General features: G+C 35.4%; 1 protein-coding gene across 11 annotated transcripts in view; it reads right to left on the reverse strand.

Annotated features, from left to right (window-relative positions):
- Positions 1-23,181, reverse strand: part of JMJD1C (jumonji domain containing 1C) — a 388,314-nt gene that overhangs the window by 16,212 nt on the left and 348,921 nt on the right. For 10 of the 11 annotated variants that reach the window (XM_057505900.1, XM_036895100.2, XM_057505904.1 and 7 more), the window contains 10 exons: positions 20,221-20,393; positions 17,762-19,965; positions 13,200-13,401; positions 6,038-6,252; positions 5,035-5,187; positions 3,054-3,143; positions 2,482-2,609; positions 2,079-2,292; positions 1,349-1,563; positions 398-676 (listed from right to left, as the gene is read on the reverse strand). In XM_057505900.1, the coding sequence (XP_057361883.1) occupies positions 398-676; positions 1,349-1,563; positions 2,079-2,292; positions 2,482-2,609; positions 3,054-3,143; positions 5,035-5,187; positions 6,038-6,252; positions 13,200-13,401; positions 17,762-19,965; positions 20,221-20,393 (3,873 nt within the window). The remainder of the gene's footprint in view (positions 1-397; positions 677-1,348; positions 1,564-2,078; positions 2,293-2,481; positions 2,610-3,053; positions 3,144-5,034; positions 5,188-6,037; positions 6,253-13,199; positions 13,402-17,761; positions 19,966-20,220; positions 20,394-23,181) is intronic. The other variant, XM_036895097.2, reaches the window with a different exon arrangement.

A 23,181-nucleotide genomic window follows, 5' to 3' on the forward strand; every position in this document is an offset into this window, starting at 1 on the left:
CTATAGATAAACATTAGAGGCAAAAACATGTATACCTTTCATTGTTAACATTTTAATGGTAGATATGAAATCTGTTACTTGCATTAAAACACAAATGTAAAAAAAGGAAAGAGGTACTGAACTTTTTAAATAAATGGGTTTTTAAAAGTCTGCTGACAGCTCAAAAGTAACATCAAATAATCAGTTCTTCTCTGTTAATTCATACAAATCTGACCAAAAAGTAAGAATTCAGAAGCATAATTCTCGTAACTTTTTGGTGTTTTTGGTACCTTATGTCCACCTCAAAAATGTTAAATAACACTGTCTTTCTCCTTTCTGTCCCTAAGAGAAAAACCACTTTTCCTATTCAACCAACTTGTTTTACCAAGAGTATACTGAATCAGCTTAAAATACGCACCTGTCCATGTTTCCAACACTCTTTGAAAAGCTTCCAATTATTAATATTTTTATAATCCTTAAGCCACAGAATATGCTTCTCACAGATCCAAGAATGTGGTATATCACCATACAATTTATTGTTTTCATCCATGGCAGATTTCCTGCTTTTTTTAGGCTCTTCTTTAAGCTCCGGTTTTACATTTATCTTAGAGGCTTTATTTGGTGGAATTTTATTTTCAACAACTGAAGCAATTATGTCATCAAGAATGTTTGGCACAGTCCTTCCACTTTTACCACTCTGTTAGGAGAAAGAGTTGTACTTTGAGTTGTACTTTTTAACTTTCATTTGGATTTACTACTAACAAAGAACTAACACACTTCTCTTCAAGAATATGCAATCATGTCAGTGGATATGGATCTTCAGTCCTACACTGTTTCTGACAGGTGGGAACCAGGAATTTGCTGGTCTCCATGTGGGACACAGCCAGATCTACAGAAGTGTGACCTTCCTACCTTTTATATTGTAGGAAGAGGGGACATATACATGGAATCTTCCATATACTTTTAAAAGTCACTAAAAATTTAGGCCTATCCATGCTGATTACTGGTTATTTTTTTTTGGTAAATAAATAGAGCAAAAATTGATTTCTAAGTATTTTAAATAATGAAAAATTCACTTTCTTATGCCCCCATCTCTCCCACCCCCCACTAGAAACATGGTTTTCAAATTCTGAAGGAGTATCTTAGAGCTCTTCTGGCCTCAAAATGCCCCTCCTCCAACTCTTTTCACGTGGCAAGGAACAAAATCTCTGGCCTTTAAGTTATGAGAATTATAATGTAAATAGGAACATGTCTAGTAATTTGGTATACTGATTTCATTTGCACTTATTTATTGTGTAGTTTACAGCCAAGTATCCAAATTATCTAAAATTAATGCATATGAAAGCTAAAAATCTGGCATCTCACTCACTGGGGTTCCCATTGAATACACTGGTGCAAAGGCAATGCCAGCATCTGTAGAACCCACACGTAGCTTGCCAGCTGTTGTGGTCAACAAATCCCGTAAGGTAGAGCCTTGTTCATTACTCTGGGATGCAGGAGGTGATGTTACACTGTGTGGAGAATCAGGGTTGTCTGGTTCTCTCTCTTGTTTAATTTGCTTCTCAAGTACAAATTCTTTATTTTCTGAAATAAAACATTTTACAAAATTCAAATAAAATTAGGTGTGCTTCTAAAGTACAAACAAAACTGGTACCCTACATTTTAGAGAGGTAGAAACTGTAGTACTAGTGGTTTATTCACCTGAACACACTAGAGGATGGTTAGATCCTTCAAAATGGAGTCAGTTTGAATATGAAAAGGCCTTCCTCAGTATCTTAGACATGTATCCGAGTTTGTATCAGTGACAAATGAAAAATGCTATAGCTAACACAGGGCGAAAGTATACCTAAGTTACAAATCAATTGCCCTGGTGGCTTTATGGATATGCTCATCCACAAATGATATATAACTAATTTTGATGCAATCATAGGGAGGCAGGTTCCTAATAAGAGAAAACAAAATGTTTTACTGAACCTATGTCATAATGCAAGCAAAAGACATAAAGTTAATTGTTTAGTGAATAATCCATTAATGTATAATAGCACATTTGTTGGTTGTATTATAATGTCTACCATATACTTCAATAATCATATATTCACCTTTTTTTTCCTCTCTGGCCTTTTGCTCTGCAAGATCTGCTAACCAGTGCAGTGGTGACTGGGATTCTGGAGGAGTTAACTTGCTGTCTATGCTCACATCACTCCCTGGGCTGCTGTTGCCATTACTCTCAGACTTCTGAGGGGTGTCTTGCTGCTGAGACTCGGGCATGCACAGAGAAATTTTATTACTGTGATTAAGAACATTCTGTAAAACCTATAAGAGTAGAACAATTGAGTTTTTAAAATACTGTCTCTTCAATTACTAAGAGTTAAAAAGTAGTACTTATATTTATTCTGTAACACAGATGACAATTTACAAAACACGAGTCCTAAACTGAATTTCAAATATCAAAGCTTATTAACTTAAGCATGCATTTTATTTGAATAGAGAATTTTTACTCACCTGAGACACACCATTCATTGTAGGAAAACTTCCAACTTGCGTATTCTGTTTATTTGTGCAATGACAATGGGATTTAATACCATATTTTTCTCTAAGAGTATGCATTGCATCTAGAAGATCTGTCAAAACTACAAAATGTAACAGTGGTTAATAAAAAGATTCCCTGTAGTTGTTAAGATTATAACATTTTCTTGTGGAGGCTTTCTATTATCTTTTCACTTTTTTTCTTCAATGCTTCCATCTTTTTCATGTTTGATCATTCAACCAAATTCATGTTTATTCTCTTCTTTCACCTCTATTATTAAAAATTGAGTACACTCAAAAGAAGTAAAATAGTAACCTTTCATCATGAAGTCCAACAAGCTTTTTCATTACACTCTAGTTTTCCATTCCAAAAAATGGTTCCTTTGGCTTTGCCACTGAGCCTGACCTTGTCTTGCAGGCTTTATTACAAAGGATTCTAAGCACGGAGCAACAACAATCCTAGATTAGATAAACTTTACCTCTCCTTTCTAATAATTGGGAGCAACCAAGAGCTGTTTCACAACTAAATAATGTACACTTATACTTACCAGAACCAGGTATAATTTGAGTTGGCATTAAATGTTTGTGATCATGAGGCTGTCCCTTCACACACTTCATCCAAGCATACAGTTCTTTATCTGTAAGATATACACCTACGTTTATATCAGTCAGTTAGAAAATTGATGGTCTGTATATAAAGAGTTTAACAATTACATAAAATATCAACAGTAGACTTCAAATGTTTGGTTCTTAAAAGTATAAGACATCTCCACTATTCTGAAAATTTTATAAAAACAGGATACAAAACTGAAAAAATGTTAGCCTTTTCTGAAGTGATTATTCCTTATCATCATTAATGTCTTAGTTACTTCAATCTTCCATTTGATTCAAGCTTCTCTGTAGCTAACCTTCCTTTTATCTCAGCTATTTCCTATGCCAAAAAAGGCTTCTGCCTAATTTTAGTACATTACACTGATAGAAGTTTGAGGGTATTGCTCATTTCCCTTTTATGCTTACAGACATGTGAAAAAGTCACTATGTTATATAGTATTTAACTGCAATTACTGTCTTTAAACAACAGTGCATACCTGGAATTGTAAATGTAGTAAGGCATAGCATGTGGCATATCATACACAGGAAAAATACACAATATCTGGATCTTAAGGTGATATTTTTCTAAAACTTTAATGACAAAAAGCTACTATGGTGTGGCTATAAGAGCTTCCTTCCATAAATACAATATAAAGCTTAGTAAATTCAGCATAAAAAAACCTAGAACTATTGTTTCATGTAATGTCTCAGACTAAATAAAAACTCAAGTCCAGTCTGAAACTTGCTTTTAAAAGCTTTTTGACTTTCCACTCCAAAGCCTACATACTAACTTGTAAATGTTTCCTAACTGCTTTTATTTTAGACAGTTATGTTAATTACAACTATATAGTTATAACCTAGTCAATGTGAGTTTATTACAATATTTAACAGTGAAATAAGGAGATACATTGGTAACACAGAATATAACTCAAGACATACAGGTTATACTAAGAAAAAAATATATAAGTCAAGACATATAGGTTATACTCAAAACCAAAACCAAAACCAAACAGTATGGTGACTGATATTATAACTTTCAAAATTAACAATTTTGAAAATCAACAGTAACACATACATACCCTCTCATGCTTTCACATACATGTATACCATTAAGCAAAATATAATAAATTAAAAAGTTTCTTTATAATTAGGCAAAGGGAAAACAAGTTATATAGAATAAGGAAGAAAGAATATAAAATGCATGTTACGAAGTTCCTAAAAGTGCAGCTGGTTCTATCAACTGAAAATATCCAAATATATTTTGTGGTTTTGAAGATACTTAAACTGTGCCTAAAACTTTTTCTAAAACACTTTTAGTATATGAACAGGTCCATTTAGTTACTTTTTAAACTTCCTACTATCTACAAGTGTATTAACATGCAGAACACTTTTTATACCATTCTATTTATCTAGAAAATATTTTCAAAGGCTGTTTGCATAAATAAATATTTCTTCTTTATCCTGTAAGAATGGTACTAGTGGCAACATATTCTTAGGTATTTTGATTGGAACTTTATGGACCAATATTTAGAAAAATCAATTCATAGCAGTAAGTATTCAATTATAACTTATGTGCATGACTGTTATTTAACAGTTTCTAGAAGAGACTTCAGGCTTCTATACATTGGAATCCAAAAGCAGCAAAGCCTAACCTAAATTTGGGCTACATCAAGAAACTATCTGCCTGAATGGGAGTGTGGATCTATTCATCGGGCTGAAAAGATGCAGATGGACTTTGAATCTACAAAACCTGGACATTAATAAATTGTGGTTACTCCTACTTTAAAAAATGAACTTCATAAAACTTTCTTAATGTAATATATATCCAAAGTTAAGGAAGGGACAAAACAAACCACATTCACCTAATTTTCCAGATGAGTGACCCTAAAAAAGGGAATATTACAAAAATTTTCAATTTATATAAAGTTATAAACTGACCTCTAGAACTTTTCCTTTCCTTTCCCTTGTAACAATCTAAGCAGACCACAAATCCACATTTTTGGCAGACCCAGTGAATATTAAACAATGTCGCTTCACATGCATCACACATTTCCCGTACTCCTCTCACTGCTCTTTTCCAGGCAATTTTGGCTGAAACATAGAGAAATAAAAATTTTAAGGTATACATTGTTTTCCACTGAAATACATAAAAACAAAAACAAAAGTTTAATGTTAAACCAAGAACTCTGGATATATTAACTAAAGAACAACAGCAGATTGTAATTAATAATTCTCTATGGAAGATGTACATCTAATGGAGTGTTTCTCTACATTGGCCTTTTACTGAGTAATTTTCTGTGTGTTGGAGGATGTTTATTGCCATCTGTGGCCTCCACCCATCAGATGCTAGTACTCTACACCCCTACACCTTTTAGCTATATGACCAAAAATGTCTCTAGTCATTGCCAAATGTCCCCTGGGGGCAAATGAGTATTTTAAAGGAAAGGGAAGGTGAAGTAGCTAACACTTAAAGCACCCAATGTTAGGTGCTTTATATAAGTATTAACAAATTTATGAGGTAGTCATACAGCTAAACAAGGAGTAAAGTTGAGATTCAAATATAAATCTAACTCTATAGGCTGTGACCACACATTAAAAATTTAATAATTGAGATGGATTATGTCTTTATATGACAAATGCTGAAATTTCCCAATTTCACATCCAAGTGTCTTTATTGCACTAAATTATAATGGCAGAAATAGCAAAATGCTATTGTGATGTCATTCAGTTTCACTGTTAATCTACTTAGTTCAACCTCAACTGGAAAATCGTTACCTTAAGAATATTTGGTACATTTTTCGTCAACAGGTGTCATCAAATTAAAGGTCAACAAGACTAGGTAAGATTAGGGACTTTTCCCACATGATTAAACATACTTCAAAGAGAAACTGTTAAAAAGAAATTTGCACAGTTGCATATTCTAAGTACTTAACTTTCTTACCATCCTTTTTCACCCAGGACAAAGCTGTTTTTTCAGATGTTACTAATTGGCAGAACTTATCACCTATTATATCCAAGATGTATTTTGAAGTATCTATGTCTAGTTCATCATCTTCATAATTTTCATGTGTCCATAAACTCATAGCTTCATCATCATATTGGTCAGGAGAAGAAAAACCATCTATTCTAACCACTCCATTTTTACTAAATGACAATCTGAAATTTTAACACACAAAAGCATTAGATACCAAGACAGAAGTACAGTTTTAAGTTGTAAATTTATAGTTAATTTAAATTATATTATAAACATAGAAATTATTCACAATTAAAATATAAGAAACCAGGGTAGTCCTTATACACACACACACACACACTTTATTCATTAAATTTAACCAACTTAAATTACTTGCATAGTACAACTCAAATGGCAGTGATAAGCAGCACCGATTTCAGGTTATTTCAAGAAATAAGGTTTTCCCCATCACTTATACTTAATTCCAGCCAAATGAAAACTATGTCCAAATATTTTATGAGCCAAGAGCTTGTAAGATGGCCACATGGTACCTAGAGCAATGCTGTTCTTTTATATAATCTAAATTAGGAACTTCTAAAGTTGAAAATGCTTTAAATCACCTTAAAACATTCACTGGGAGGATTTTTAAAAATGCTAAGTAAACATACATTTTTTTCATTAATGAAAAGGATACTTTATTACATGATTCACAGGAACAAGGATAAAGTTCTTAAAAGTGTGTAAGGAACCCACTTAGTGCTTACTTCCTCTTTAGCTTCTGATATCCAATTAATACAACTACTCAATTCAGAGACATGTAGGGAAAATTAAAGACAAAAATGCTATTCTCCCACTACTGGCTGGTGATTGTCTTTGTACTTACTCTCTTTACTTTTAAACAGCAGATATCAAAAAGTTCATTACAAGTCATTCTGTATTTTTGAAATAGAAAATACCAATATTTCTTATACCCCCTTTTCACATACCTTTATTACCTTACCCTTTCCCAATTTTTCTTAAACCAAATTTCTTCCTTTGTTACAAGTCATGTTTCAGTTTTGTGTTTTTATCTCTACCTGAACATATCTTTCCTTTAGATTTTTCTAAGGTTTCTAATCTCTCTTCAAACCATTATTGATTCCTTTCATTTTTCTGTACTCTCATGTCAACTACGCTCTATAACTATTTTTTAAAGTTGTCCTTTGTGGAAGTATTGGCTAGAAGACAAGACTATGAAGTAAAGAAGAAATAAGAAACAACTTGGGGGAAGGAGAAAAGATGGCTGCGTGAGTAGTGTGATAGAAATCTCCTCCCAAAATCACATGTTTTGAAAATATGACAAATACAACTATTCCTAAAAGAGTGACCAGAAGTTAACAGTACACCAGCCACTCTACGTCTGGGAGAAGTCAACATCTCATGGAAAAGGGCAAAGAAAAAAAACTTAACCTGGCAGGAAATGAGCACCACCCCCCAACCCCAGCTCACTGGCGGAAGGAAGAGAATCATAGCCAGAAGGGAGTGGAAGCACAGGACTGTTAAATACCCAGCCCCAGAAATCTACCCCGGGAGCACAGACCCACATTGCATGGTGCTCTGGAGATTAGAGGAGCTGAAAACCAAAGTCAGAGACTAAGACTGTGAAAGGTTCCCCAAACCAGCTGCCCTGGGACAAAAGAAAAGGGGGTACTTTAAAAGACTTATCAACAGTCAGAAGGCTGCTAAAGGGGCAAGGGATTAGGAAAAGGAACAGGTGGACAAAATTGTCATGGTACACTCAGCTCAGCAGGCTGGGAACTTTGAGGAGCTTCAGGTGCCCTATTCCCCTGGTTGGCAATGCAGCCCCAAGGTCCTTCACTGCGGTAAGGAGCCTGCTACTCCTTCCATCCCACTGGTACCTAAATGCAAACCTGCTGTCCCTGCCACTGGAGGGAAGCCCCAGCTATAGCAACTGCACAGCTTAAGGCAGAGGCTTCTCGCTGCATGCCGCTAATTGGACCAGACAGCAGAGACAGGCATGATGACCTGGAAGCACGAAAGGAATTTGCCCTCCCTGCAAATACCTGGGCTGCTCGCCTGTGACCCCCTGCCATTGCCTAGGCGAGCAGGAAGGTAGCCCCAACCATGGCAGCATAGGGCAGATTCCTCCGCATGGCTAACTGGCCCAGACAGCAGACAGGCACTGCGACCAGGAAGTAGGAAGGGACTTTGTTCTCCCAGCTGATATCCACACCACTCGCCTGAAACCACAACCATCACTCCAGTACTATGAAAAGGCAAGAGAACCTTGTTCAATTCAAAATCCCTCAAACACCAGAAGAGGGCTCAGTGAGACTGAAATCACCAAACTTCCTGAAAAAGAATTCAAAATGAAAGTCGTAAGGATGCTAATGTAGCTACAGAAAAATAGAAATATTTAAGATCGAAGTGACAAAATCAGGAGGGAGATGGAATAAAGAATACTCAGAGAACATTGTGACTAATCCAAACGGAACAATATTCATATTATAGGGGTACCAGAAGAAGAAGAAGAGAGAAAAAAGGGATAAAAAGTGTCTTTGAGGAAGTAATTGCTGAAAACTTCCCCAAGCTGGGGAAGGAAATAGTCTCTCAGGCCATGGAGGTGCACAGATCTCCCAACACAAGGGACCCAAAGAAGACAACACCAAGACATATAATAATTAAAATGGCAAAAACTGACGGACAAGGACAGAGTATTAAAAGCAGCCAGAGAGAGAAAAAAGATCACACACAAAGGAAAACCCATCAAGCTATCATCAGACTTCTCAGCAGAAACCTTACAAGCCAGATATAGTCAACACAATGGAACAGAAGGGCCTTAAACCAAGAACACTCTACCCAGCAAGGTAATCATTTAAATTTGAAGGAGGGATTAAACAATTCCCAGATGGGCAAAAGTTGAGGGAATTTACCTTCCAAAAACCATGTCTACAGTGAATTTTAAAGGGATTGCTCTAGATGGAAGTGTGCCTAAGGCTAAATAACTGTCACCAGAGAAAATAAAACCACAACAAAGCAGACCAATTAAATACAAACCAAATGCAAAATTAAATCAGCTACCCACAAAGTCAAGGGATACACAAAGAGTAGAGAATATGACACCTAACGCATAAAGGTGGAGGAGGAAGAAAAAGAAGGGAGAGAAAAAAGAATATTCAGATTGTTTTTAAAACAGTGTAATAAGTGAGTTAAGGTAGAATGCTAGGTAGTAAAGAAGCTGCCCATGAACCTTTGGTAAGCACGAATCCAAAGCCTGCAATGGCAATAAATACATATCTATCAATAATCACCATAAAGGTAAATGGAGTGAATGCACCAATCAAAAGACATAGAGACCCATCTATATGCTGTCTACAAGAGACTCACTTCAAACCCAAATACATACACAGACTAAAAGTGAAGGGATGGAAAAAGATATTTCATGCAAATAATAGGGAGAAAAAAGCAGGAGTCGCAGTACTTGTATCAGACAAAACAGACTTCAGTACAAAGAAAGTCACAAGAGACAAAAAAGCATATTACATAATGATAAATGAATTGGTCCAACAAGAGGATGTAACTACTACAAATATCTATGCACCCAACACAGGAAGACCTACATATATGAAACAAATGCTAATAGAATTAAAGTGGGAAATAGAATGCAAGGCAATCATTTTAGGAGACTTCAACTCACCACTCACTCCAAAGGACAGATCAACCAGACAGAAAATAAGGACACAGAGGCACTGAACAACACACTAGAACAGATGGACCTCACAGACATCTACAGAACTCTACACCCAAAAGCAGCAAGATACACATTCTTCTCAAGTGCACATGGAACGTTTTCCAGAATAGACCACATACTAGGCCACAAAAAGAGCCTCAGTAAATTCAAAAAGATTGAAATTCTACCAACCAACTTCTCAGATCACAATGTATGAAACTAGAAATAAATTGTACAAAGAAAACAAAGGGCTCACAAACACATGGAGGCTTAACAACATGCTCTTAAATAATCAATGGATCAATGACCAAATAAAAACAGAGATCAAGCAATATATGAAGATAAAGGCATCCAGACTGGTAAGGAAGAAGTCAAACTGTCACTGTTTACAGATGACATTATACTGCACATAAAAAGCCTTAAAGAATCCACTCCAAAACTACTAGAACTAATATGTGAATTCAGCAAAATTAATACACAGAAATCTGTTGCATTCCTATACACTAACGATGTACTAGCAGAAAGGGAAATCAGGAAAACGATTCCATTCACAATTGTATTAAAAAGAACAAAATACCTAGGAATAAACCTAACCAAGGAAGTGAAAGACCTATATCCTGAAAACTATAAGAGACTCTTGAGAGAAATTAAAGAGGACACTAATAAATGGAAACTCATCCCATGCTCTTGGGTAGGAAGAATTAATCCTGTCAAAATGGCCATCCTGCCTAAAGCAATCTACAGATTCAATGCAATCCCTATCAAAATACTGACAGCATTCTTCAACGAACTGGAACAAACTGTTCTAAAATTCACATGGAAACAAAACAGACCCTGAATAGGCAGAGCAATCCTGAGAAGGAAGAATAAAGCAGGGGGGATTATGCTCCCCAACTTCAAGCACTACTACAAAGCCACAGTAATCAAGACAATTTGGTACTGACACAAGAACAGACCCACAGATCAATGGAACAGAACAGAGAACCCAGATATAAACCCACACATATATGGATACTTAATACATGATAAAGGAGCCATGGACATACAATGGGGAAATGACAGCCTCTTCAACAGCTAGTGTTGGCAAAACTGTACAGCTACATGTAAAGAGAATGAAAGTGAATTACTGTCTAACTGCATACACAAAAGTAAACTCAAAATGGATCAAAGACCTGAATGTAAGTCATGAAACCATAAAACTCTTAGAAAATGAACAAGTGGAACTATAACAAACTAAAAAGCTTTTGTACATCAAAGGATACCATCAGTGAAACAAAAAGGCATCCTACAGTATGGAAGAATATATTCATAAATGATATATCTGATAAGGGGCTGATATCCAAAATACATTAAGAGCTCATGAGCCTCAACAACTAAAAAGCAAATAACCCAATTAAACAATGGGCAGAGGATCTGAATAGACACTTCTCCAAAGAAATTCAGATGGCCAACAGGCACATGAAAAGATGCTCCACATCGCTTATCATCAGAGAAATGCAAATTAAAACCACAATGAGATATCACCTTACACCAGTTAGGATGGCCAACATCCAAAAGACAGACAATCAGAAATGATGGTGAAGATGTGGAGAAAGGGGAACCCTCCTACACTGCTGGTGGGAATGTAAATTAGTTCAACCATTATGGACAGCAGTATGGAGGTTCCTCCAAAAGCACAAAATATAAATACCATTCGACCCAGGAATTCCACTCCTAGGAATTTATCCTGAGAAAACAGAATCACATATTAAAAAAAGACATAACCACCCCTATGTTTATCGCAGTATTATTTACAATAGCCAAGGTATGGAAGCAACCTAAGTGTCCATCAGTAGGTGAATGGATAAAGAAGATGGAGTACATACACACAATGGAGTATTATTCAGCCATAAGAAGAAAACAAATCCTACCATTGGCAATAACATGGATGGAGCTAGAGGGTATTATGATCTGTGAAATAAGCCAGGCAGAGAAAGATAAGTACCAGATGATTTCACTCATCTGTGGAATATAACAACAAAGCAAAAAGTGAAGGAACAAAACTGGAGACTCACGGAACCCAAGAATGGACTAATAGTTACTAAAGGGAAAGTGACTGGGGAGGGTAGGTGGGATAAGGGGATTAAGGGGCATTATGATTAGCACACATAATATAGTGGGTGCACGGAGAAGGCAGTATAGCACAGAGAAGACAAGTAGTGACTCTATAGCATCTTACTATGCTGCTGCATAGTGACTGTAGTGGAGTATATGATGGGGACTTGATAATAGAGGGGAATGTAGTAATCACAATGTTGTTCATGTGAAACCTGAGCATAAGATTATATATTAATGATACCTCAATTAAGAAAAAGAAAGAATACTTAAAAAAAAAACTCCAAAAAATAAACAGAACTTATTCTCTTCTTACCAATACAAATATTGAGCGTCTTTACTGGGCCACTGAGAGAGTATATTTGCCAGAGAAAAGTGTTTCCTATCTTCTCAAAAAAAAATGATGATGATGATTAGGAAACTAACTGCAGCTAACATTAATAGAGCATTTCATATGTGCTTGGTACTACAGAGTACTTTAATCTCATTTAACTTTCATTAAACTTCTCTGAGGTAGGTACCACTATCATTCACATTATGCAAATGACACAGCCTTAGCTGAGGTCCTACTACAGTCAATGTAAAAGTCATACAGGAACTATGAGACAGAACTGGAACTGAAACCCCAAACTCCAGAGTCTGAGAAATTAACTGGTCTCTAAGGCTGGGTTACCCAGTTATTCTTTAGCTGAACTCATACAAGCCTGCAACTTTTAGTATTAATGTATTTTGTAATATTTGTATTACATCAATATGTTGGTTAAAAACAACTAAGTTGCTTTTATATTTACTTCAAAACCTGTGAAATGTGACACGGCACTAAAAAAATATTTTCTTGTCATGAGTAATTTCTATTTTTACAGCTACAAATATTTAACAAAAGTATGGATATTCCAATGTAATGCACAGAGACTTTAGATTAATCCCTACACTGTTTACCTAAATAATAGACTATTTGTGATTGCTAGCTAATGCACAGATATAAATGTGACATTGTTTTGGCCAAAGTATATAATTAAATAAATTGTTAAACTACTGTTTCCTACCATTTTCTAGAAAAACATATACTATTGTTTTTGAATATTGAGGAGGAATAAATCTCTCAAAAGAAAAAGGCCATATGAACACAAGTAGCAATGTGAATATGAATTTAGTCCAACAGCTAGTTATTACTAAATTTAGTGCACAGAAAGTTTAATATTCTCTTATGTTTCAGAAACAAGTAGGCTGAAAGACTCTTTCTCACCACCAAAAGGGACCCTCAGAAAGACAGAATTTCCAATGTTAAATAAACATACCTTTTCCCATATAAGTTATTTCACTTACCGTCTAAAGTAGTAAAATCTACAAAATACCGGTGAGTGACTTGGTTCTTCTCCTTTTTTACTCCGAATAAGCCTACATTCTCGGCACTTCTGCAAATTAGGCCCTATCTCACAGCAGGAGTCATCCTGTAAAAAGGATTCCCCAGTTTGCTTCAGCTTCTTGACTTTACGCCAGTCTTTTAATACTGAACGAGGGATGCCAGCTGTAAAATCAGTAAGAAAGTTTAGTAAGACTATCTTTTTTTGAAAGGTACCCCCTTGAGATAAAATTCAAGACAAAAATACAGTGGTGTCAATATATTAAGACTGTAGGAAAGAAGCAAGATTATAGTTCTAGGTATTCATTAATAATTAACAAATCCACAGCAGCATTACTATTTTTTTTACTATTCTACTACCAAATTAACTCTTGTTAGTATATTGGAAATGTAGAGCTGAATAAATCTTCCTGACATCTTTACATATTAAATATTCAAATTTGTGTAACAGCAAACACAGGAATCAACACAGGAATCAATCATTTTCTGTGTAATCTATAGAAATTTCATCCTTTTTACACAGAAATTTGGTATATGTAAGAAGACAATATATTTGGTATATCCATAGGAAAAACATAAAAGAACAAAAGTTAATACTTTTAGAAACTACAAGCTAATTTCAACCTATTTGTATTGTTTTTAAATATTTAAATCATGTTAAGTGTAGCTCATTAAAACAAGTGGTGATTTTATAATACCAATATTTGACTCCCTTATTTTAAATACCTCCAATACATTGTTGGAAGCAGTTATCTTTTAGAAAAATAGAAGGTTTTGAAGAAAGTTAAAAAAAAAAGGAAATCAGAGAGGTCTAAAAGAAAAAAACCTCAAATGCAGTGTACCAGCCTAGTATCGGAAGGAAAAAAACTTATTTACTATGCTTGATGTCACTGTTCCAACACATTTATTTACTTGGAACTTAATTGTTATAGTAACATTGGCTCCAATAATCAGTAATTATTAAAGTAGGAAGAAATCAAAACATTATACATAATTTTGCCTATTAAATTAAAAAAGAACCAGTCATTTAAAAGCAATCTATGCTGGAGCAAATTATGTTGAGTTTTTTAAGTTGTACTTACACTGTCCATATTTATATAGCTTGTCAGACATGAGATTTACATAGTTCGCTATCCCTGTCATGTTGAAAAAAATTGTACTTCCTACCTTTTTGTTTCTAATCATGCCCATTTTGTGGGTCAGAGGCAGTAACAGCTATTCTACTGAGACTATAATATTTCTTGCAGAAGCATGCAGCTGAACCCTTGTCCTGAGCTCCCATTATCACTTACCTGTTGATACCATATGCAGTAAAATTACAGCAGTATCACACATCTTAACACAGGAAGTACTGTGTTTAGACTCCAGGGTGGCCCATCTAAAATCAGCTCCAGTTATTAAGTACTTCTAAGGATTGCTGCCTGGTTCTTTACAATTACATGTTCTTCCCTTTTTTGTCTCCAACTTAGGGCAAGGAGCCATTTGGTTTAAACCACTAGAGAAACATATGTGTGCATAAACACCACTTAAAGAATAAAAATGTTTCTGGAAGGCTTGTGTAAAAGAGGTTTATTTCTTCCACCGTGTATAAGACTGATTTCTCCTATGGACTGTATTAAATTCAGAGCTTTTAGAAGTCAGAATGAACAAAAGAAATGGTACACTGGTGAAAAAGTTTTACTTGGCACATTTTCTTCCAATCATTTATTTATTTTTTATTTATTACATTAGAATAAACTATGAATGCAATCTATTTCTATTTTCACTAGAAAACTATTAACCAATACACTTTTACATTCCAGATAATGGAACAGTTCAAAGAGTATGGAAAACATACCATTATGAACAATTTAATTATTATAACAAAAGCCAGATTTCCAAGCAAATCTCAGTTCTGTGGCATAAAATAGACACTTAAGAACTTTAAAAAGAAAAAGAAAAAAGAGTTACAAAGACATGAAGTCCCAGGTCAAGCAAATCTCAGTTCTGTGGCATAAAATAGACACTTAAGAACTTTAAAAAGAAAAAGAAAAAAGAGTTACAAAGATATGAAGTCCCAGGTCATAGATACAGTTTTTGTTATTATAAGTTTTGCCTTAGATTAGGCCACACATGACTATAGCTAATGCTTGTGAATTTTACTGAAATAGTATTTCTATTGCAAATAAAACTTCATCTTTCAATTCTATATATCTAACTTACTGGCAATATCTAAAATTTCAAACTTTGAAATTAAGGCAGTCAACAAAAAACAGTAGGAAGTCAATGAATATTTCTACTTCCTTTTTATCTTAAGAACCTTTTCAACCTTAGTTCTTTACTAGCAAATCCTCTAAAAGCTGCTGTAGCAACAGAAAACTAGAGAGGAAGAAAATGAGAGAAATTCATGCTAACCTTTTATGTATGATACACTATCACCTTTTAAAATATTTTTTGAGATATAGAAATTAACTCTGATTACAGTCAAACCACTGTTTTTGTATATCCTAGGGCATCTATTTAAATTTTATGGGCCATTTCAGCTCAAGAAACAAAACTACATAAAATATTAGTCACAGAGAAGAAGCCAACTTTTAACATACCAGTAACAAAAGGCAAAAGATATAAAGACTATCCAAAACAAAACAGATAAAGCAAAATCTATTATATTTGGCTGCAGAATGTACTAAGAATCATACTATTGTATGTGTTTATGTATATATGTGTATTAACTGTGTAAGAAATCATATTATATTCTCTAAATACATACTTAACTTACTTTTTTTTGAATGACTGTGACTGATGACAATCCTAATGTTCATTAGAAGAATAAAGGTCGTATTTAATCCATGAGGTAGATAATTCACTCAGATTTAGAAGTTGGACTTATGAACTCCCAATTTAGAGAACTTTTCTAGATAGCCCCAAACTAAAGTAAGTCAACTCTGCCCATAATTAATAGATGGGATTTAACAGACACTTACTATTATGTTGGACTTGGTCATAAATGTACTTAAAACAGCCTCTCTGATGCTAAATGTTAGTTCCTAAAAGGGGAGATCTGACTAAAGCATCACAACTTGTGGTGGGGGAGGTACTGATTTCAGTCTTTGTCTTAGAACTCTTTACTTGGGAACATGTTCATTCAATCTTAAAATGAAAACAGAATATGTACTTCATTAAGAGTTAAGCTAAAAAATTTAAGTGTTAAAAGCTGGAAGGTTTCTCTGTCTTCTGTAAATTTAACTCAAGTATTTGAATACTCAACACCAAAGGAAATGTTATGTGACATGGTATAGAAACAATTATTGATCACACTAAGACTCTTAAGAACTCATTGGGGAAGAAAGTAGAACACATAAGAAAAAGCAATACTGTATACAATCCAATACTCAAATAAATGGCATGTATCCCGTATCCTCTATTGTCAAGCTCCATTTCTTTTTTCTGACTATATTTGCATTTCAGTCTGTCAGCCTGTCTCTAGTTGAGCTTTTTTTCCTTCATTTTTTCACTTTCTGACTGTCCTTTTCTATGATTCCATACTTCTGTTTTTCTCTTTCACTTTGCCTCTGGTTTCCACACAGACATATGGGAAAACCTCATTCAGTCAAAAGGCTCCAAATAGGAGCTCTCAAGCATCCAAGTGCTTGTGAAAGTACTTCTTGGAATGTCCACACTGTCAGATATTTCATGTATTATATGTGGATGAATACATGGATATACTGAAACTATTTAGAGCTTTCTGCATTGGTCAACATACCTAAAAAGAAATAAGCGAACTGAGAAAAACTAGAGTAAAAACATCCAGAACACTTTACAGTGAATATTAATGGCAAGTACCACTTATTTTGCCCTGCTATAGCCACAAACAAAATGTGAATTGATCAATTTTGGAACTTCTACTTACTCTGGAAGTTCTTGAATACAGAAATAAATACATAAAACTAAGCACCCCTAGCCCCTTTTAACTTTTACCCATTGTTCAGGACTGCTTCAATGAGTAGCATTACAGTTAAATAAAGATAATTTCAATTAAGCTTTCTATTTTGTTACAAGGTGAGAGAAGGGTGAGATATAGGCCACACTCACACTATGGTACTTTTGAAGTATTTCTCTTCTAAAATGTGACTTAAAGGAAATATATATCAGCAGGATTTCTTTCTCAACTGTATCTTGTTACATACAGGTAAGTACCTAGTATTAGGAATCTACTTTTGGTATATAGCTGTACCTGTATTTTGACAATTCTTAAAATTCTGAGTAACTACTACATTACATACTGGGTTTTTGTCAACATGAGTGCCAGGTAAAACATTTCTGTGTGTCTTAAAAATGGAGAGAGATATCATCTCTCATTTCCTCTTATAGGGTACTTGTGAAATGCAGAAATGACGTCAGTCAGCACATACACTCTGCTAGGGCTATATACAAATAAAGTTAAAAGGTGCCTTTAAGCACGCTCATCTTTAGAGTTCCAGCATTACTCCAAGAACAACATGCAGTCCATTTTACCTAGATTTTAAGAAGTTATTAATTTACTTACCACTATTACTGTTGCTTTGCAATTTTAATTTGCTTTTTTCTTTGGCACTCCTGCTGAGAACCCCATTGGGTTTTAAATCTTCTTCTAATTCACCTCTTCTCTTCTGCAAATCATTTTGCTTCTTTTTATAAGTTGGCTTAGGTTGCCTTTTAGTCCTTTGCTCTGACTTGCTTTCACTTTCATCTGAGTCTCCACTTTCAGAGCCAGATTCATAAGTTCTTTTGGTTTTTCTCCTACTGACTTTATCATCTTTTATGTATTTATCTACTATGATCTTACTATCTACACTAGCTTGTATATCATTAGATGTAGAGGCTATCAAATTGACAGAACATGGCTTAATAATTTCTGATACAGAATTCCCTGGATTTTCCATTTTATTAGTATTTTTATCTTCTTCTGAGTGTCTAGTAAGCCAGGCCTTTTTCAGTTTAGTATGGTAGTTAGGTTGACTTGCCTGGGATGCTTGCCCATTTCCAACAGAGTTTGCTTTGTTTATTGTACTACAAACTACAGTGCTATCCAAGAGAAGGGAGGCTGAAGATGTCTGATTTTTCACAGCATTAGGCTCACTCTCACTGACATTATTACTTTTAAATTGAGCTGCAGCCAATGCTGCCTTGTGCTTTTTTAAATGGATAAAATCAGTGCCTGAGAACCCGGAGCTCAGCTGAACAGCACTTCCTGTCTGACTACTGGCTGGTGTAACTGGAGCTGTAGTGCTGACCCTACATGCCTGTGTTTGAGCTGCTGAATGACTGTCACTCTTTGAAGAGGTACATTCTAAGGATTTAGAGGCCAAAATGGTATTTGACAAAGAGTAAATTATTTCTGAACCACCCCAGCTGGAGACACTGGTGGTAGTGGCAGCAGATGTGAATACATCCGTTTTAGTATTACACACTGTATTTGCAGCAGACATGACTGAACTGGGAACACTGCCCTGTGAGACAGCCTGGAAGTTTTTTTCAGATTTTATGTGAGCACTGTCTGAATTCACACTTGGCAAAGTGATTCTTCCAGACTCTCCAGCTTCTGTCGGCTTAAGGCAATCTGTTTGATTTGCCCCAGTTGAAGATCTTTCACTAACTCGACCTTTGGAAGGTAACTGCTTTGTTGGCATGCTATCAAGTTTTGTCCTAGAAGGTGGACGTACAATGACAGATGCCATAGCAGCCTGTGACTTTCCGCTGCTTTTCTCCACATGCCATTCAACTTTCTCTTTGCTGAGGTTATTATTAGATTTCCATATTTCTGTCAAACTCTTTTCAGAAGAAATCTTAAAATTTGCCTGAGAGTCTTTTGGCTCGGGAATTAGAGTTGGGGGCTTTTGTGATTCTGGAACTTTCCCACCGGCACTCACAGGCATCACTGGAGTTAAAGTTGGAGGGGAAAGGCTACTATAGTTGCCTTCCTTTCTTTCCAGGCTGTGATGGATTGGTGGGTGAAACACTGGTGCTCTATGTAAAGCAGGCATGCTCCGGAGTGTATTTGTAGAAGACACTGTCAAATGAGTAGGACTCCTACAATCAGTTCTGAAGGTTGTTACTGACTGAGAGGCAATTTGATGAGAAAGATGTTCTGGTATCTTGGCTATTAAACTTTCACTTTCCGGTTGGTGTTTAATCAAAGGTGGAGGCTTTGAAAGAGATGACAGAAATGAAGTCAGTGTCTGAGGATTAGCTGCTGCTGCAAGAGTATTACTCTGTTTTTCACTGTAAATATTTGAAACTTCTTTGGATGGGTATGACCTTGGTGGTTCATTGACCACACTATTAGACAATGTAGTAAAGTAGTTACTTTGGGGTAAACTCTGAGGCATTGAGTGCTTCATTTTATAAAGATCTGATACTGAGCACTCTACATCTTTGTCTTGTTTGATAACATGGCTTTTAGGGCTAGAAGATGATGATGCTACTCTGGAATAATTATCTCTCTCACCCTCAAGCCCCTTGATTTTAGTTGTAAAGGGAGCAACATCAATGCTTTCTTGAAGAATTCGACGGTGTTCCTCCTTGTATTTATTTAATCTCTCTCCAGTCTCCTGGGCTGGTCTCTGCAGTTGATTCAATACAGGATCCACAAAATGCCTATGCAAGTGACCATCTTTTCCACTCTGTGACCTACTTAGATCCAGGTCATTTTTTGCTGATGTGGATGCAACAGAACGTAATGGTTCAAAAAAAGCTTTCCTCTCCAAATCTCTGTAAAGGAAGTAGAAGGTTCTGTAAACACTTTTTCCTGTGTGATATGAAGACAGTTCTATACAGTATCATGCTATTATTAAAGTAAAACATAACTTTCTGTATACTAATATTACACAGTAAATCAGAAGGTGTATCTGAACAGAAAAAAAGTTTCAAGTCATTTACTAACTCAAACTTACCTGTTTAGAAAGTGAATTAAGAAAAACTATAAAAGACAAGGTATTTGTAAGTTTTAAGCACTGGTGAACTTACTCTTTATGATGATCTACTGAACTTTTTGTCAATGGTGGACTGGAATGTGCTGTAATTTTAAGAGACCGATGAGACTCTGCACTAGAAGGTCTGACGGGAATGTGACTAAGTAATCCAATACCATCTGCTGAGGTCGCGGGGGTGGGTTGATGTAACCAAGGACTGGGAGAATTCTATTAAGAAAAAAAACTCAGACTTTAGTTACTAGAAAAAGCTAAACACAGTAGCATAGTAAGACTTTAATTGCAGTATATTTATAAAACACAAGACTTTTCTAAATATATCTTAAAAGAAATATTCAGGTAAGTAAGTAACCCAAGATAATAATATAGTTTTTTTTTTGGTGTGATGTAAAAAATTAATCAGCATTAAGATAGTAATTTCCAGAAATTTATTGTTATTTATTTCAGTGAATGCAGAGCCTTTAACTTACAAATAATATATAGAGAACCTAGCTTTTAAGATACCCTAAGATTCTAGCACCAAAATAGACTGGTAATAGAAAGAAAACAATTTATTATTCCTAAAATAATTTGACCAGAAAATTATAATCAAGTTCATTTGCCAATTTTTGTTATCAAAAATAACAAACTTTTTCAATGTGACACATTTACTTAGAATTGTCAGAAAATTACATTTTCAAAGGTCATCCAGTCCTTTTCACTACAAGCTGTAAGAACTGTTGGACCAAAAAAAAAAAGAACTGTCGGACCATTAAACTTTGAGGTGTGGAGCTGTAACAAAATTTTTTATATATCATTATGCTGCCTTTCTCATACTGAATATTTGATGATACTGATGTCTATATTGAGACTTAGAACTATCTAATAACATGCTTAAGAACTGTTTCAATACTATGGCTGACATTCTTCAGAACATACTTTGTTCAGTTATGCTTAGTTGAGTCAGATATTGGGAAAATACATCTTTAGTCTTAACAGAGAGAATAAATTTTACATTTCAAAATGATAATGCAAAAGCAATATGGTACCACACCTACAATATAATGAGTTATGAGAAATACATATTTGGTCATCTGAATGACCGCATACTTCCCAGGTATATTTGGTCTTCATTCAATTTCTGAAAATCCTCCAGAGCCTTAAAGGCGAAAAAAGGGGTGTGGGTGTTTTGACATGTCAATGAGGGACTTCTGGACTCCACCAAAAAAGGCAGGGGCTGGAGGTTCAATAAGTCAATGGCCAATGATAGTCTATCATGAGTATGTAATGAAGCCCTAACAAAACCTGTAAGAGCGTGTCTCTCCCTTGCACCCTGCTTCTCTGTCAGAGAGCGCTTATACACTTGGTGAACCAGAAAGATGCCACATGCCCCTGAGCCAGGCCCCAACCTCCATGAGGATAAAAGCTCCTTTACTTGGGACCTTGCCCTATGTATCTCTTCATCTGGCTGTTAACTCTAAGGTATCCTTTATTAAACTAGTAAACATTAAGTGTTTTCCTGAGTTCTGTGAGCCACTCTAGCAAATTAATCAAACCTAAGGAGGAGGTCATGGGAACATCCAATCGGTAGCCAGTTGGTCAGAAGTACAGGTTGCCTGGGGCTTGTGACTGGTATCTGGAGTTGGGTGGGGGGCAGTAGTGGTAGTGGAGGGCAGTCTTGTAGGATGGAGCCCTTAAACTGGGGAAATCTGGTGCTGTCTCTGGGCAGATAATGTCAGAATTCAGTTGAGTTCTCTGACACCCTGCTGGTGTTCAAGAATTGCTTGATGTTGTATGCGGCAAGACCCCTCCCTCTCCTACACACACGTGTGTACTGAAACTGGGTCTGGGAACCTGAAAGAAGTTGTACTACTGCTATATAGAAAAAAAAAAAAACCACCAAAGATATGCTACTATAAATTACTGAGAATAAAAATAAACATTATAAAACCATAAACCTCATGAGAAAAAAATACACATATATATATGCACATAAGGATCATTCATATACATGTTTACAAGGCCTGTTATATAAGATCTAGTAATCTTAAGCTGCGATCAATTATGGCAATGATAAAAATTTTTGATTATGAAATACCACTAAAATTTTTAAATCATAATACTAGAGTTTAAGATCTTTATTTTTGCTCAAAATGTTAAATTTACTCCTTTATAATTTTACATAACAAAATGAGTCTGTTATACTTGTTTTTAATAAGTCTATTACCAGTTAATAAAACATTTTATGCCTTCATAATCCTGGAAGCTAGGGTGACACATACTGAGAGAGGATCCCATCCAAGCAATTTCTAATAGTTATTTAAACTTGTTTTCCAGGGTTTGGAAGTTAAGGAAGACGACTCAAAACTATTTGCCAGTTCTTGGCTCCCATGTATCCTCTACCCTGCAGCTGTATTCATGACCCATCAGAGTGGAGGGTTGGAGTAAAAAGGTGCTTGCACTGGGCACTAAGGTTTATCAGGCCTGCTTCCAACTCTTGCAAATAGAGTATCGTAGTAATTAGTGACTTTTAATTGATTTTTAACTACCTAATGTACACATTCCAGTAAGATACTACCTACTGCAAGTTCAATAGCACCATCAAGAATGGGAAGTTTATAATAATGCAAGCATAATTCTTCTAGAACTGAAATCTTGCCAACATTAAATGTGGAGATGCTGTTGCAGAATAAATTGTGGAGTTCACTGATGACTTCATTAAAGAAGGCCAAAACTCATATGGAGGGGGAGCCAAAAGGAGCTGACGTTTGTTATGGATATAAACCACAAGAAATATCCATCAAAATTGTTGGAACTCTGTTGCACAACTAACCACCTGACGCTCCTTACCACCAAGGTCAACAATAACTACTTGGAAATCAAGGAAGGACTATGGCTAGTCTATGTCATCACTGCTACCTAGAAGGTAACAGCTCCTCTGACAAACTGTTGGCATGAGGAAGACCATCTTTCCACCTACTAACAAGGCTCTCTACGTAAGCAGTATTATCCTTAAAAT

Source organism: Manis pentadactyla, chromosome 8, assembly GCF_030020395.1.
Source record: "Manis pentadactyla isolate mManPen7 chromosome 8, mManPen7.hap1, whole genome shotgun sequence".
Taxonomy (NCBI): domain Eukaryota; kingdom Metazoa; phylum Chordata; class Mammalia; order Pholidota; family Manidae; genus Manis; species Manis pentadactyla.